Source organism: Zalophus californianus, chromosome 14 (genome assembly GCF_009762305.2).
Source record: "Zalophus californianus isolate mZalCal1 chromosome 14, mZalCal1.pri.v2, whole genome shotgun sequence".
Lineage (NCBI taxonomy): Eukaryota > Metazoa > Chordata > Mammalia > Carnivora > Otariidae > Zalophus > Zalophus californianus.
Window position 1 is genome coordinate 34,829,301 of NC_045608.1, and position 15,260 is coordinate 34,844,560.

General features: G+C 43.3%; 1 protein-coding gene across 5 annotated transcripts in view; it reads left to right on the plus strand.

Moving 5' to 3' along the window:
- The first annotated feature begins 956 nt into the window (after nucleotides 1-956).
- Nucleotides 957-15,260, plus strand: part of PPP4R1 (protein phosphatase 4 regulatory subunit 1) — a 58,998-nt gene continuing 44,694 nt past the window's right edge. For 3 of the 5 annotated variants that reach the window (XM_027576026.2, XM_027576030.2, XM_027576027.2), the window contains exons 1-2: nucleotides 957-1,102; nucleotides 1,306-1,350. In XM_027576026.2, the coding sequence (XP_027431827.2) occupies nucleotides 1,096-1,102; nucleotides 1,306-1,350 (52 nt within the window). In that variant the 5' untranslated portion in view covers nucleotides 957-1,095. Of the gene's footprint in view, nucleotides 1,103-1,305; nucleotides 1,351-2,315; nucleotides 2,361-10,091; nucleotides 10,137-15,260 lie in introns of those variants that run through there. The other 2 variants (XM_027576028.2, XM_027576029.2) reach the window with 2 other exon arrangements.

The following is a 15,260-nucleotide window of genomic DNA, read 5'->3' on the forward strand; positions in this document are numbered from 1 at the left end:
CACTTGAGCTAATCACTTAACACATGTAAATTTTAAAAAAAAGCGGGAATAATAAAATTTGTAATAGTGATTTCAGTCCTGCTCATCAAGGGCTCGCAAAATTACTTAAACTAAAGAAAAAGAAAAGCTAATCATAGGCACCCTTCATTGAGCACCTTCCAGATATCAAGTACCCTGCTAGGTTCCTTACATTCTTCATTAATCACAGTAATCCTAAGCCAGGTATCATCCTTCATTTACAAACGGGTTACACACCTAAGTAAATGTCAGACTCAAGATCTGAACCCAGGCCTGCCGGCGCTCTTGCTGGAGCATTTCCCGCTTTGTCAGCGCACGAAGGGCCGGCCACGGGGGCAATCATCTGTGCCTCAGACTTAAACGCGCCGGGTGGGAAAGCGGGCTGCACTAGGATGACTTTGTCACTCAACCACGGTACGGCCGGGCCCTGGGCTTTGTTACCAGCCACTTCGCGAGGGCCCCCGGCGCGCGGGGAGGCGGCGCTTCCTCCACCCGGAGGGTGGGACCCTCGGCCTCCGTCGGGCCTCGGATCGCCGACGACGTACGTGCAGCCCTGGGGAGGGGGCGTGGGGCGGCGAACGGTGAGCCCGCGAAGAAGGGCCGCGGCCGACGAGGCGGTGGGCGAGGCCGGTGACCCAATAAAGCCGGCCGGGGCGCGGGAGGCCCCGCCCGGGCCCGGTTCCGGGCACACGCCGCAGGGTCCCAGGCCGGCGGCAGCTTGCGCGCTCCCGTCGCAGCGCTCGGCGTGAGGGCGCCTCCGGCCGAGGGTGTGAGCGCGCGCCGCCGGGCCGGGCCGGGAGCGAGGGAGGCGGGAGGAGAGAGAGCCGGCCGCCCGGGAGCCGTGCAGAGCGGCGGGGCGAGGCGGGGCGAGGCCCGGGGCCCGCGGTTCGCGGCGCCCGCCCGCCCCCCGGCGTCCGGGAGCCGCTCGGCCCGCCCCGCGCGCCCCCGCGCGCGCCCCCGCCGGCCCGGCCCTCCTCCTTGCCGCCCCTCCCGCGCGCGCTCCCCGGCTCCCCGGCTCGCGCCGCTCCATGTAGCCCCGGATCCCCGGGAGACCGAGGAGGAGGGGGCGACCACAAGATGGCGGGTACGTGGCCCCCTGTCCTCCGGGCGGCGGCGGCGTCTCCTCCCCGCGCCCGCCCGCCGCCGCCGCCCCGACTCGCGGCCGGCGCGGGGTCTGGGCGCGGGGAGGCGCCGCGCGGCTGGGAGGGCGGGCGGCGGGGGCGGCGGGGGCGGCGCGCCGGGTCCCGGGGGCGCTGACCGGGCCTTTCTTCTTTCCCCTCGGCGCAGACCTCTCGCTGCTCCAGGAGGACCTGCAGGAGGACGCGGACGGATGTGAGTGCGCCCGCCTAGCTGTCGCGGCTCCGGCGGCCCGCGGGGAGCGGCCGGGAAGGAAGGGCGGGCGGCGGCGGCCTGGGCCGGGCCGGCAGAGATGGGGCTCGGCGAGGCGTGGCCCTGGGCCGGTCGGGGCCGCGAGCTGGAGGGAGCATTGCGCTTCGGGGAGGGAACGGCTCGCCCGGGTCCACGGGCGACAAGAGATGCCCTGTCTGACGCCCGAGGCCGGGCTCTGCCGCGTCTCCCACTCTCGCATCACCCCCCCCCCCACCCCGGGCGGCTGTGGGCTCGGGGGCTGCTCGGCGTCTGTTTCGGGAGGAGAAAGTGGCAGGGCCGAAATGTGAAATGGTCATTTGGGGTGTGCTTATTCCCGGTGGGGGCCCTCCGCGGACCCCCACCCATGCCTCTACCCCCAGGAAGGAAGAGGCTGGGAGAAGGAAGGTGTGTTTTCTTAGAGTTGCTCGCTCGTATCACTGGGTGGCCAGCTGTAGGGGAGACTGGTCCCCGTTCCACCGCCTCGGTTCAGTTGCCTGGGCTCTGTATGGAGACTACATACCTGTAATTTCCCTTTAGCTTCGAGCAGTTTTTAGATTGCCTCGACACCCCCCCCCCCCCGCCCCCGTGATTTGTGGATTACGGGAAGGTTAGAAGGTGTGGCCTTAGCAGGAGTTACTAGGTTTAGAGAGCTTATTTCTTTAATGCAAATGTTCGCGAATCACCCAGATCTCCCTAAGTATTACAATTTCAGCTTTTCTGTGAGAAAGGGCTGTTTTAAAAGAGTCGATCTTTTGTTTAAAAAAGGAAAAAAACAACCTTCACATTGTCTCCAGAATAGTGTCAGGAAGGAACTGATATTTACAAAGGAATTTGTTTATTTCGTGTGTGCTTTTCTAAGCATCAGAAGACAATTTGGAAATTGTTCTGCGTTGAAACGATAACCATGGTAGAATTTGTGGTGTATTTAGGGGAAGGCCTGCCTGATGCTGAGATTTACTGTGGCTAATACCTAGGTAAGTAATTCAGAGATGGTTGCAGTCTGAAATTGCTCCTTTAAATATTGTGTAGTTAATCCTTAGCATTGTTTAATGTGGTTTCCGTTGGCCGAATTAAGCTTAATTTTTAAATTCCTAGGTGTTTTAAGTGAAGTAAGGGGGAATTTACTATTCAGAAGGGTTCTCTAAAAAGAGTAATTGTTTTTAAAGCAAATGAACCATATGCAAAATTAACTTTTGCTAACTCTGGGTTGTTTTTTTAAGGAAAAAAACTCTCTTAAAGAGAGCAGTACTAATGTAGTGAAGGCCAGTTTTTACATTTCACCTAATGTTTTATGTTATGCCTGCTAGTAAGAAGTTTCAAATGGTTATTCAAGGCAGCCATTGCTTGCTTGCAAAGTTAGGATTGGAAAGGTGGCTCTGATTGTTATCTCAAACAGGGGCTTCTCATTCCTGTAATTAGGTTCAAGACTTTATAAATAGAAGACACGTCATTCAGCAGGTGTTTAGGAATGTGTGGAGCAAGAACGTCTGTCTATTCATTTATTTTCACTGAGGTGCCTTGCACTTAAAGGATGAGCTGTAGTGTCGGTTTCCTCATTGACCCTAAAGGAGTGCGGTCTAGAGGGGAAAGCACACCTGTGAAGAACTCAACAATGATTTATTCATGAGCCTCAAGACTTCTGTGTACTGAGGCTATAGCTCTGCAAAGGATGGTCACAATCTATGCCCTCTAGTGGCTTACCAGCAGTTTTAATATAAGTGTGGTAATGAAGATATCAGAGGCAATGTACCACGGTAGTTAATAGACAACACTCTGAAGTCAGATTGTTTTGTTCCAGTTTGGGTATCGTCACTCCTACAACTCACTTAAGCTCCGTATGCTTAAGTTTTGTCATTTGCAGATAGGTATAGTAAGTATTGCCTATTTAGAGTTGTTTAGAGCCTTATATAAATGAATGCATATAAAGCACTTAAAACAGTACTTGGTAAATACTATTATGTGGTGGTAGTTATGAGTGAAGAGGAAGGGAAGCTTGAAAGAGCAGAGAAGGAAATACTGATGTTGAACTTTACAGAGTTAATATAATTATAGATGCTGCTAATGCTTGCAATTAACTTATTAAAGGTTCTGTTAGTTCCCAGTGAGTTTTAGTTTAGGATAAAACATAGACATCTGAAGGCATAAATAGTTTATTTGCATATTCATAAGTTGGTTGAAGACTTTGTTAGAATAATTTTTTTTTTTCAGTTGCTAAGGTCTTTTCAAGTGATACCTTTACCCGGAATATTTAGGAACAAAGGATCTTTGAACGTGTGGCCAGTTGAAGGACCAATTGCTGTCTACTGTGAAGGGAGAAAGAATGAGGGTCAAATCTGGCTGTGGTGCCTAGGTCAAGGGTAAGGGAAATGGAGAGAAAATGAGAAAGCTTGTCACATCCTGGAGAAGCTGAAGAATGTAGAGAAGGTAGAGGACCAGAGATGTTAGAATAGAGCTTGGGCTACTGTTACAACTGGAACGTATCGTATGAGCCTGATTTTCTGTCTCAAGCAATCCTGGTATGGAGGCCTGCTTCGGAAGTAGTTGTGTGCCAGGTCCTGCTGCTTCAGGCAAGCTAGGTCTAAGTCAGCCCTTGTGATGTGAAGAAATCACTTTCTGGCCAAACTCTAGAATCTTGGTTGTCTTTCCTAAATGCAGAAGCTAGACTCCGAAGAGAGTAAATACGGTAGCACAGGTGCTCTGCAGCTATGAAGACTAGGAGGGGAAGGGTGGGGTCCGGGTCTTGAAGTGGGGGCACATTGCCAGACCATGATAGGAGTCTCAGGTCTTTTGTGTTGATTTGTTTTAAGCCCCAAAGTCTCTGTACAGAGCCTGTAGAAAAGTGGGTAGAATGGGAAAAGCATTGGTCAAAGACTGATTTGGCTGATACCCTTGAGAAAAAGAAATGAAATCCTAGTATGTGAAAAATGGTGCATTGTATGTACAGAGCAGAAGGTCCTCAAGGTAAGTAAATGAAATGATTAGGTGCTGTTAAGTTTGTTTTAGGTTAAAAGTGGTATTTTCCATACTGTGTCATGAAACATCCTCTGAATTTCAAAGTGAAAGCAAGCCAGTGACACCCGTTTGAATAGGTATCTCAGCAGAGTGACTTCAGAGTTGGGAAAACCCTTTCTGTTTCTTGAATAATGGGAGGCAATGCAAAATTACAGGTAGGCTTTCATAGAGAGATTTTAAATTTCTATTATCAGTTTTCTGGCAGTTTTGATATACATTTCAGTTGCTAGATTTCTAAAATAGGTGAGATAGGGCCTATAGTAATCTTCCAGTAAGATTGGGTGGGTTAGCTTTCTTAAACAGATTCTTCTTCACAGCACTCCCGTGAGATGCAGGCTGTGGTGTTAGGATATTAATGAGTCAGCTGACACGCAAGAGACTAAATTATTTTGTCAGGAAATGGAAACTCCGTAACTACCAGCCAGAATTTTAAGCTAGGCCTTCTGATTCTAAATACTGTATTGGAAATACTGTCTTTTCTTAAATCGCTTAGTTTAAAACATTGAGCAGCCCAAGCCTGTTGTATAGGCAATTTGTTTGAACCCATGCTTAAAATACCCTTGAGGATTAATCCAGCATGCTGCATGTGGTTTGATTTAACCAAGAGGTCATTCGGATGAAGCTTGGGTGTAGTATAATTTAGTCTTTATGTTAACTTTTCTTTCAGCTGTAACTAGCATGATGTCGAAGAGCCTTTGGAGCTATATATGCCATACCACAGAATTGTTCGTATCTGAAGAAGTTTCGGAAATCTTTCACACTATATTGTTTTTCAGGTTTGAGGGCACTGTTGAATTAGAGTGAATTAAGGATGGATCCAGAACTAATTGGGTATAACTGTCTGAACTGTACTTCTTTCAAAGAGTCCCTGGGCCCTCAGACTACTTTTGAAAACTAATTTTGATAAGATTCTAAAGTCCTTGCCATCTTAGGGAAGTAAGGAGTAAAAAGTTGGGGCTGTGTGTAGTAGTGGCTGGGGGATGAATTAAACTGTAGGAAGGTGCCCTTGAAAGTCATGATATTTAGAAGTGTTGTTAAATGGGGATTTGGAAGAGTGAGTCTTGAGACTTGAAAGCATGTTTTGATTGCTACCAACAAGACTGGACAGGAAAAATTTTATTTAAAGATAATATCCTAGAAAAGCATGTTTAAAAATGGTTTTAGTGGTACCCACATGTGTATAGAATCCGTTAATGATGTGTTGGGTAACAATTCTCTACAGAATTTTTTTTTTTTTTTTTTTTTTTGAAGAAAAAGGGAAAACCCTTTCTGAATATGCGTGTCAGCTGCCTGGGCTTGTAGCTGCATGACTTGGGGGAAAAAAAAACAAACCATAGGTTTTTGTTTGCTCTTTCCACCTATGAAAGACAAATAGCCCTTGCTAGATAAAGTTCATTAGTCTGCCACATTTGTTGGATCACTGGTTTATCTGGTCTTTTTGCCTCAGTTCCTCCTCTCATCAAAACAATTTTATATTTTAAAATACTTCTCTGTCTTATATTTTGGAATTTGGGATTTTTCTCTCTTGATGGCAAAGAATTTCTGCCATCAGCTACATGATAGGGTGAGCAGTCCCTAGGCTAGAATTAAAGTGTTACTTTGCATTTAACTTGGATCTGAAAATAAACCCATTTTAATGTTCTGGGAGGAGGAGGTGGTGGTGCACCTATGGAATTTGGGCTAAGGAGGTTAAAGGGCCTGTATTCCCTTAAGTTCCAAAAAGGGCACTTTTGCACCTGTCATTCAGCTGGCAGATCACCTAAGGTCCCCTTTCTCCAGATCCATCCTTTGATCCTCCTAACTGTTCAGTCAGGTGTTGGCCTGCTTGATGTCAGGTTGGTGTTTGAGCATTTATCATGCTGTAATTCTGGAACACATCTCAGTGTAGTTCCTTTTTATTTATTTATTTACTTGAGCGAGAGTGTGTGTACACAAGTGGGCGGAGGGGGAGAGGGAGAAACAGACTCCCCACTGAACAGGGAGCCCCCACTGTGGTGCTCTGTCCCAGGATCCTGGGATCATGACCTGAGCCGAAGGCAGACTGTTAACCGACTGAGCCCCCCAGGAGCCCCAATCCCAGTATAGTTCTGTGCAGAGGAAAGAGCCCTTGGTTTTGTAAACATTAGGCCTGCATTCAGATTCTGGCCCTTGCTGTTTATTCATTTATTATCTTGAGCAAAGTACTTCGTTTTTCTCAGCTGTTCTCTGTCCTTAAAATGTTGATGGACTTTAGGGGATGATTCCAGTTTTTGGCTATTACAAATAAAGCCCTGGTGAGCATTCATGTACAAGTCTTTGTGTGGACACATATGTTCTTTCTCTTGGGTATGTACCTAGGAGTGGAATGGCTGTCTCCCTTTTTAAGGAACTGCCAAACTGTTTTCCAAAGGGGTTGTACCATTTTATACTCCCACTAGCAGTGTGGGAGAGTTTCAGGTGCTCCATACCTTGCCAGCATTTGGTGTGGGCAGTCTTCATTTTAGCCGTCCTATTAAGTATGTATGGTGGGTTGGGTTTTTTTTTTTTTTTGTAGTTTGAATTTGCATTTCCTTAATGAATAATACTCATAGTTTGTTGTGCTCATCTGCCATCTATATATCTTTGATGAAGTGCCTGTTCAAATCTTTTGCCCATTCTTTCATTGGGTATTTGTTTTAAGTTTTGGGAGTTATTTATATATTCCAGACACAAGTTCTTTCTCAGGCTTGTGATTTGCAAATATTATTTTCTAGTCTGTGACTTGTCTTATTTTTGTTTTAACAGTGCCTTTTGAGAAGCAGAAGTTTTGAATTTTGAGGTTCAGTTTATTATTTTTTCATAAGGGCCCTTTATCAGGTTGAGAAGCTTCCCTGAGTTTACTGAGAGCTTTTTTGAAATTAGGAGTGGATGTTGGATTTTGTCTCATTCTTTTTCTACATCTATGGTTTTCTTTTTTAGTTTTTTTAATATGATGAATTACTTTTTTTTTAAAAAGTGAGTGCCGTTAATTTTTTTTTAATAGGAAATTTCAAACCTACACAGTAGATGAGTCATCATATACCCACCACTTGGCTTCAACTTTCATTTATCCCCCCTAACATCTGGGCTTTATTGAGGAGTAGAGAGGAGGCAGCCAGCGTACTTTAAAGACATCCCAGGTGTCATTGTATTTTAACTATAAATATATCACAAGGCATATACTTGAAGTGTGATGCTCTAATCTATGAGCAGAAGGGTATCTAAGGTATGGTAAATAATGTAACTAAGGTATAGTAAATAATGAAAGTTTGATTAAATTCTTTTTTTTTTTTTAATATTTATTTGAGGGCGCCTGGGTGGCTCAGTCGTTAAGCGTCTGCCTTCGGCTCAGGTCATGATCCCAGGGTCCTGGGATCGAGTCCCACATCGGGCCCCCTGCTCGACGGGAAGCCTGCTTCTCCCTTTCCCACTCCCCCTGCTTGTGTTCCCTCTCTCGCTGTGTCTCTCTCTGTCAAATAAATAAATAAAATCTTTAAAAAAAAATAAAGATTTATTTATTTGAGAGAGAGCATGCGTTGGGGGCAGAGGGAGAGGGAAAGAGAGAATCCCAAGCAGCTCCACATCCATAACGGTGCTGGACATGGGGCTACATCTCAGGACTCTGAAATCATGACCTGAGCCAAAATCAAGAGTCAGACCCTCAACCAACTAAGCTGCCCAGATGCCCCTAAATGATTATTCTTAGACATTTGCCTTGTTGGTTCTACTGCAATAAAGCCCATTTGAATAATTACTAAATTCACTTTCATATTGATCACCAGATTAAGAAAAGCAACACCTTGTTTATTTCCATCATGCTAAGCACATTTCGGGCCAGGCTTTATGGTAGCAAAAGAATACTGGTGTACAAATGTTGAATTTTATATTTTAAATTGGTTTGCCATATCATCTAGAGGATCACACAGACTTTAAAATTGTGAGCTGTGCTGTACCTCTTGAGCCAGTGATCCCAAAATTACTGAAATCAAGAGCTAGAGGGCAGATGGTATCTTTGTCCTTCAAGCAGAAGAAAGTTTAGGCTCAAAGTCCCCCAGATAAAAGGGGCAAGGTGGTGGAGGCTAGAATACAATTCAGATCTTGTAGGTTTTGATGTTCTTTTCCTAGATACCATCTCACATAGCTCTTTGGGTGCAAAAGGGAGGTGGGTAAAATTTGGATTTTATTTTTTTGATTACCATTTATGGTCATACTGTGTGTTGAGCATTGTACTTTCCTTATAGTATTCCCCGTGAGATCTGTGGTAACCACAGTTACAAAAGTGGTATCCGATGAGGCTTATCTGATGGTTAAATAATTTGCTCAGTCACCTAACTTGAAAGTGTTAGGTTAATGAATCTGTGTGACACAATCTTTATTACCTTTTACTACTATATTCTTACTGCCTTCCAATTTGACTTCCCTTAATTTATCACTTACTTAGGTCATTAACCTCCTAAAGGTTCTGGAGGATATAAAGGTACTAACATGTTCTAAGTATTTGGTGGGTAAAATGATTTTTGTCTAAGTTGCTCCTGTCTGTCATAGAAATGTTAGGAGCAAAATACAGTTTTTCTTTGTGTTTTAAGGCACTCGTGTATGGGAGAGCCAGTCGTTGCCGTAAAAGTGGGTAAGACCATTAGTGGGATCTAATATGATCATCATCTCAAGTGGCCTTTCCAGAATCTGAATTTATATTTAAATTTACTATACTGCGTTAAATTTATAGTCAAAGTCAGACTTGATATAAGTCATTTTTTACATTTAAATCTATTAGTTTTTGGTGGAAATAATTTCAAAACTTCAAATAAATTCAAGACTCCATTTATTAGAGTATTAGAGGTTGGTGGTAATTTGGACCTGGATTAGCTCTAATTTTATATTTGGATTACCTCTGGAAAAAAGGATTACAAACCAAAGTAATTAGGTTAATAAGACTGTAAGGAAAATGTTCCCTCACTGAAGGGAACAAACAACACGGCTATAATGTAGAAGAGATCCCTGCCTGCAAGGGCTTTGTTGTGCTGCTTGCTCCTCTGGCCGGTACGGAGTGTGATCTTGGTAACTAATTTGACAGTAGATAAACACACTGATGCCGCTTTTATTTATATGTACACTTGAGGGAAATGTTTTTAGAATACTCACATAGAATGAACTTTAGGAAATTATTCTTGCTTACCTTCAATTAGGAATTAAACATGCTATACGACGGCTTTATATGTCTCAGTAAAGATCATTTCTAAGGATTTAGTAAGCTTTTAATATTTATATTTAAAGGAAGGCTATCTGATGAACATATTGTCACAAAGTACAAATTGAAACAGCATACCTGTTGCTTGAGGCTATAAGGACTAAGTCATATGGTCCTTCAAATTTGTTGTTTGTCTTTATTCATTTTTTTTCCCCAAACAATGACTTAATTGCATTTCTGTTACGTTCCCAGACCAGGGATTGGAAAGTTTCAGTGAAGGACCAGACTGTAAATATTTTAGGTTTTTTAGGCCACGTGGTCTCCGTTGCAGCTACTCAGGTCTGCCAGTGTAGGATGAAAGTTGCCACAGGCGGTACAGAAATGAATGAGCAGGGCTGTCTGCCAATAAACTATGGGGGCCAGTTTCACCTGCGGGCCATGGGGTTTGCTGCCCCTGCACTGTACTGTTAAGTCCAAGGTCTCTAACATGTTTACTCTTTACCAATAGCAGCGTACCCATCACACGGTAGACCTTCAGCACATGCTTGCTAAGGTGAGTCTTGATTGTTCTGGCCAAGCTAAATATGGCCATAAAACCATACTTGCAGTCAAATAATGAGGTAATTTATTTTCAAAGTAAATGTGAAAAATTGATTTGGATTAATTGAAAAATTTCAGACCCACACAGAAGTTGCACTGGTGTTACAGTTAATTCCCAAAACTCTTCACCTACCTTCAACTACTCTTAACAATTTGCCAGTTTGCTCTACTTTCTCTATACATTTATATACGCACACAATGTAATGTATACATTGTTCTTTATCTTCTTTGCATCTTTTGAGAATAAGTTTAGAAATCAGGCCCCTTAGCCTGGATGTACTAAGAGCAAGGCCATTCTCTCATAATGAGCAATCAGTTTCAGAAAATGTAACATTGATACAATTCAAATATGTAATAAGTAGTCCATTTTCAAATTTCACCAATTGTTTGATAATGTTTTTATGGCAACCATCCTGCCAATCCTGGCTCCAGTATTGCATTTAGTTGTAGTGTCTCTTTAAAAGCCTTTCTCTTTCATGATATTGATATTTTTGAAGAATCAGTTTGGTTTTATATGTGTCCTCATGATTTGATTCAGGTTGTGCCCGCCCCCCGCCCAACAGGATTACTACCTAAGCAATACTGTGATTTTCTCAGTGCTTCATCTCAAGAGGCACCTGATGTCAGTTGTCCATTATTGGTGGTGGTAATTTTAACCACTCGGTTAAGGCGATGTCTGCAAGATTTCTCCACCTAAAGATTGTTCTTTCCTTTTGTAATTAGTAAGGGGAATAGTTTGACACTGGGGAAGTACCTCATTCCCAAACAAACTTTGACCCATTAGTGTTAGAATGTGTCCATGAGTCTTACTTGGATCAATTTACATTTACCGGCTGGCAGTCTGCTTTACAGAAGAGCTTCCCCTTTCTCCCTATTCATTTGTTGGTTTATTTATGAAAATATCATCTTAAAGCCCCATATCTTAAGGTAAGTCTTATAAAAACGATTAAATCTCCAAGGTACATCTCGTTTTCATTTTCTAAAAAGAATGTAAAGAATTGGGAAACAAAATTTGGCAAGTTTTATTGTGGCCTAAGTAGTGTCAGGGGGAAAATTGGAGGCAAGAGAACACATTGTCTGCTTTTTTTTTTTTTTTCTTCTGTTTTAGAGGCTATATATTAGAGACTGTATGGCGAATAGAAGGATGTTGTGTTGTGATCAAGCTTGGTGAAAGTCAGGTCCTACAAATTAACCATTCTCTTCCGTGTGGTAGTTCTCAGAGGCATTAATATGCTAATGAACTTGTCACTCTCTTAGCAGAGGATGAAGTACCCTGGTCCCCTCAAGTATCCCTATGGGCCACCTTTCACTAACAAATGTTAATGTGCATTATTCAGGAAAAGCATTAGGCTTTTTTTTTAGGTAATAAAAAGATTAAGAGGACAGTCTCTGCCTTCAGGGAATTTATCTATTTGGGGCCAGGGGCAGGCAGAAGAAAATGAAAGAAGAAAAAACAACTCAGACACTGCTAGTGCTGGCAGAATAAAAGCTAGGGCACCCAGATTGGGGGATTCAGAGGAGGAAGAGATCTTAATTAGAAGAGGAGGGGCGCCTGTGGCTCAGTAGGTTAAGCGACTGCCTTCGTCTCGGGTCATGATCCCGGAGTCCCGCATCAGGCTCCCTGCTCAGTGGGGAGTCTGCTTCTCCCTCTGACCCTCTCCCTGGTCATGTGCTTTCTGTTTCTCAAATAAATAAAATCTTAAAAAAAAAAAAAAAAAGGAAAGAGGAAACACTTCCTGGATGGTGTTTGTAAATAGGTAAATTTAAACTGAGTTGAGGGTAAAAGGGCAGAAATGGGGCAGATGTAATAACCACATAAGACAGGAGAGTTGTGGGAATTGTGATGGGAAATGGGCCTCTGTATATGGGCTGTGTGCAGGAGAGGGAAAGAGGGTGTGCCAGATCATGGAGTCCCTTGAATTACATCATGAGAAGGTTATCCCTTAATCCTGGCTGCTGGGACTTTTGAGGTAGGGAAGGGAGGGAGGACGGGCAGGGATTGTATTGAACAGAGTAGAACTTTAGGGAGATGGAAGTGGTGGTCATGTGTAAGCTGGGGTAGAATGAGGGGAAACGAAGTCCATGATTGAGGGCAGTGGTCTTCAGATTTAATCACTGTATACTTCCTAAAATAGTTTCAAAAACTCTCTCTCATGCGTTTTTAAGTTTACAGTTATTTTTTGAAGCAGAACTTGTAACTGTTAGAGTTTTTTTTTTAATGGAATCTACATAGCATAACACTTTGATACCAACTGTCATCCATTTTCAAGAATAAACTTTTAAATTGGTAATTTTACCCTGTTCTTTTTTTTCTTGATCTCTTTCCATTTCCTACACAATTTTACTGAGTAGGTATCTAAACGAAATGGATGGGACTTTTACTTTTTTTAAAGATTTTTTTTTTTTTTTTTTAAAGAGCCAGTGAGCACGAGTGCAGGGAGGGACAGAGCGAGAGCAAGAGGGAGAAGCAGACTCCCCTGCTCAGTGGGGAGCCTGATCCAGGGCTCATCACAGGACCCTGAGATCATGACCTGAGCTGAACTCAGACGCTTAACCAGCTGGGCCATCCAGGCACCCCTGGGTGGGGCTTTTTAAAAAGTGATGTATGTATTCATGGATGAATAATTTATTGCCAGAATGAGACAATATTTAGTATCCATTTCTACTTTTTATTTTAAGACCTATGTGCACTGAGAAATTTTGTTGACATAAATAAGTTGATGGAAAGGGTTTTGTTAGCAGCGCCACTAATTCCCTTGAACTTCTTCCAACTTAATGCTAAAATTTTTAAAAATGTGGTTAAATCATATGGTCTCACTGATATGAGGAATTCTTAGGAAACAAACAGGGTTGCTGGAGTGGTGGGGGGTGGGAGGGATGGGGTGGCTGGGTGATAGACATTGGGGAGGGTATGTGCTATGGTGAGTGCTGTGAATTGTGTAAGACTGTTGAATCACAGACCTGTACCTCTGCAACAAATAATACATTATATGTTAAAAAAAAAAAAGTAGGAAGGGAAAAAATGAAGGGGGGGACATCAGAGGCAGAGATGAACCATGAGAGACTATGGACTCTGAGAAACGGGGGGTTCTAGAGGGGAGGGGGTGGGGGGATGGGTTAGCCTGGTGATGGGTATTAAAGAGGGCACGTACTGAATGGAGCACTGGGTGTTATATGCAAACAGTGAATCACTACATCAACTAATGTATGGTGTGATTAACATAATAAAATTAAGGAAAAAACGTAGTTAATCAGCTATTCAGCTTTTCAAATTTTTTGAAAGCAAAGGATTGAAAAATATCTGACTTGTAAATGTATTTGTTACAGTCTTTAGAGAGTCGACCTCTTAACACTTCCAGTAGTATCTCAATGGGTCCATTTGTTTGACAGTGGAGGTTTTTCCAACCTTGGGGCAGTGTGACATGGTGGCCTTGGAGCTGAGAGATACATCTTTAACTTGTCCCGTCGGAGGCCGGACATTGTAAAAGGGAACGCCTTAGGATCCAAACCCCTAGACACATTTTTGCAATAAGAGTACTCCTGGATGTTGGGGTCTAGAATATCCTTTCAAGTCATCCATCTGATTCATTCCCAGGAAAATCTTTGTGTCCCTCATGGGGTTCAAGTGCCCCAGTTTGCTCTCAGCAAAAGACATCAGAACCTCTGAATTGGGGTGTTGGGAACTGAGAGGTGGGAATACAGAATACTTTATAAAAGTAGAATTTATAGTTCTTAGCAACTGATTAGATGATGGGGGCCAGAAACGTACGTTAAAAAGGTAACTGAAGACTTCGTGTTTGAGAACTCAAGGTCACAGGGGAGAAAGTCCTGAGGAAGAGCTGGTTTTTATAAGATTGGTTTGGGCAGTTAAATTTTTAGAACAAATGTGACACTGAGGTGGAGATTCTATGATATACCTGCAAATGTGGATTTGGGGATCAGGGCAGAATTTTGGAGGTTATTTGCATTATACGTGATAGTTGAAGCCATGCATTTTCAAGGGGGAGGGGAGAGGGGTGTGTGTGTGTGTGTGTGTGTGTGTGTAAAATGTGAGGACAAAAGTAGAGGGAAACTACCTGTATAAAACGATCAGAAAAAAATAGGAATAGTCCAGAAAGGTAGAAAAATACTCAGGATGGTGTACTTCCAGAGAACCCAAGAAAAGAGAATTTTAGAGGAGGGCGTTGGGATAGCAGAAGTCAGCCTTGTCAAGTGCTGTAGAGAAGTCAGACAATGGGGCTAAGAAGGGCTCTCTAATTTTGGCAAATTATTGCTGATCCTTAAGACGAGAGCCCCAAGAGTGAAGGAGAAATAGGGTAGACTGCTTATCTTGAGGTGAAGCCGCTAAAACCTCTTGGAGAAGTTGAATTAAAAAAGTCATTTTAGAGAATAGCAAGGTTAAGTTCTAGATTCAGTGTGTCAGGAAAAAACCCATGTACTCAGAATTGCCCTGATTACCTTATATCGTTCCTAAAGTATAGTCTACGTGGCCTTATTTTCCCTCCTCCATTGTAGTGTTAACTGTTTCTGTAGTAGAGTCCTGGATGAGGTGCTTGGTGTTTAAAGGCAGTGTTGTTGGAAAAATATATCTTTAGACAGCAGTAGTGAGATGTTACGTTTGGAGAAACACGTCAGGACAGCTGAAGCCCTTCTGTATCTTCTCATGCTCTCAAGCATATCTGTGGTCAGGAGTAGAATGGTGGCCAGGAACACTACTCAGACTGCTCTCCCTTGCTTTTGTTCTCCTGGCTACTGGCGCTGTTCCCCCTGCCTTGGTGTCAGAGAGTTCATCACATACATTTGTGACAGTAAGGCAGGAACGGGAGATGATTTTTTTGAGGGTAGTTCTGGGAACTTAGGCATTTGGAACATTTTCTGAGAGAAGTTGAGATTTAAGAATAGTAGATTCAGAATTCTTATTGAAAGAGCATGAAATTAGCATGAATTTGTAGTATGTCTGAGCATTGTTAACAAGGAATAGAAAAGAGGCTTACTTATGGTATTGATGTGGGTAGAACCAGGATTGTCTCCACTGAATTAGAATTCTTCTTGCTTCTCTGTACTCCTTTCCTCCTCC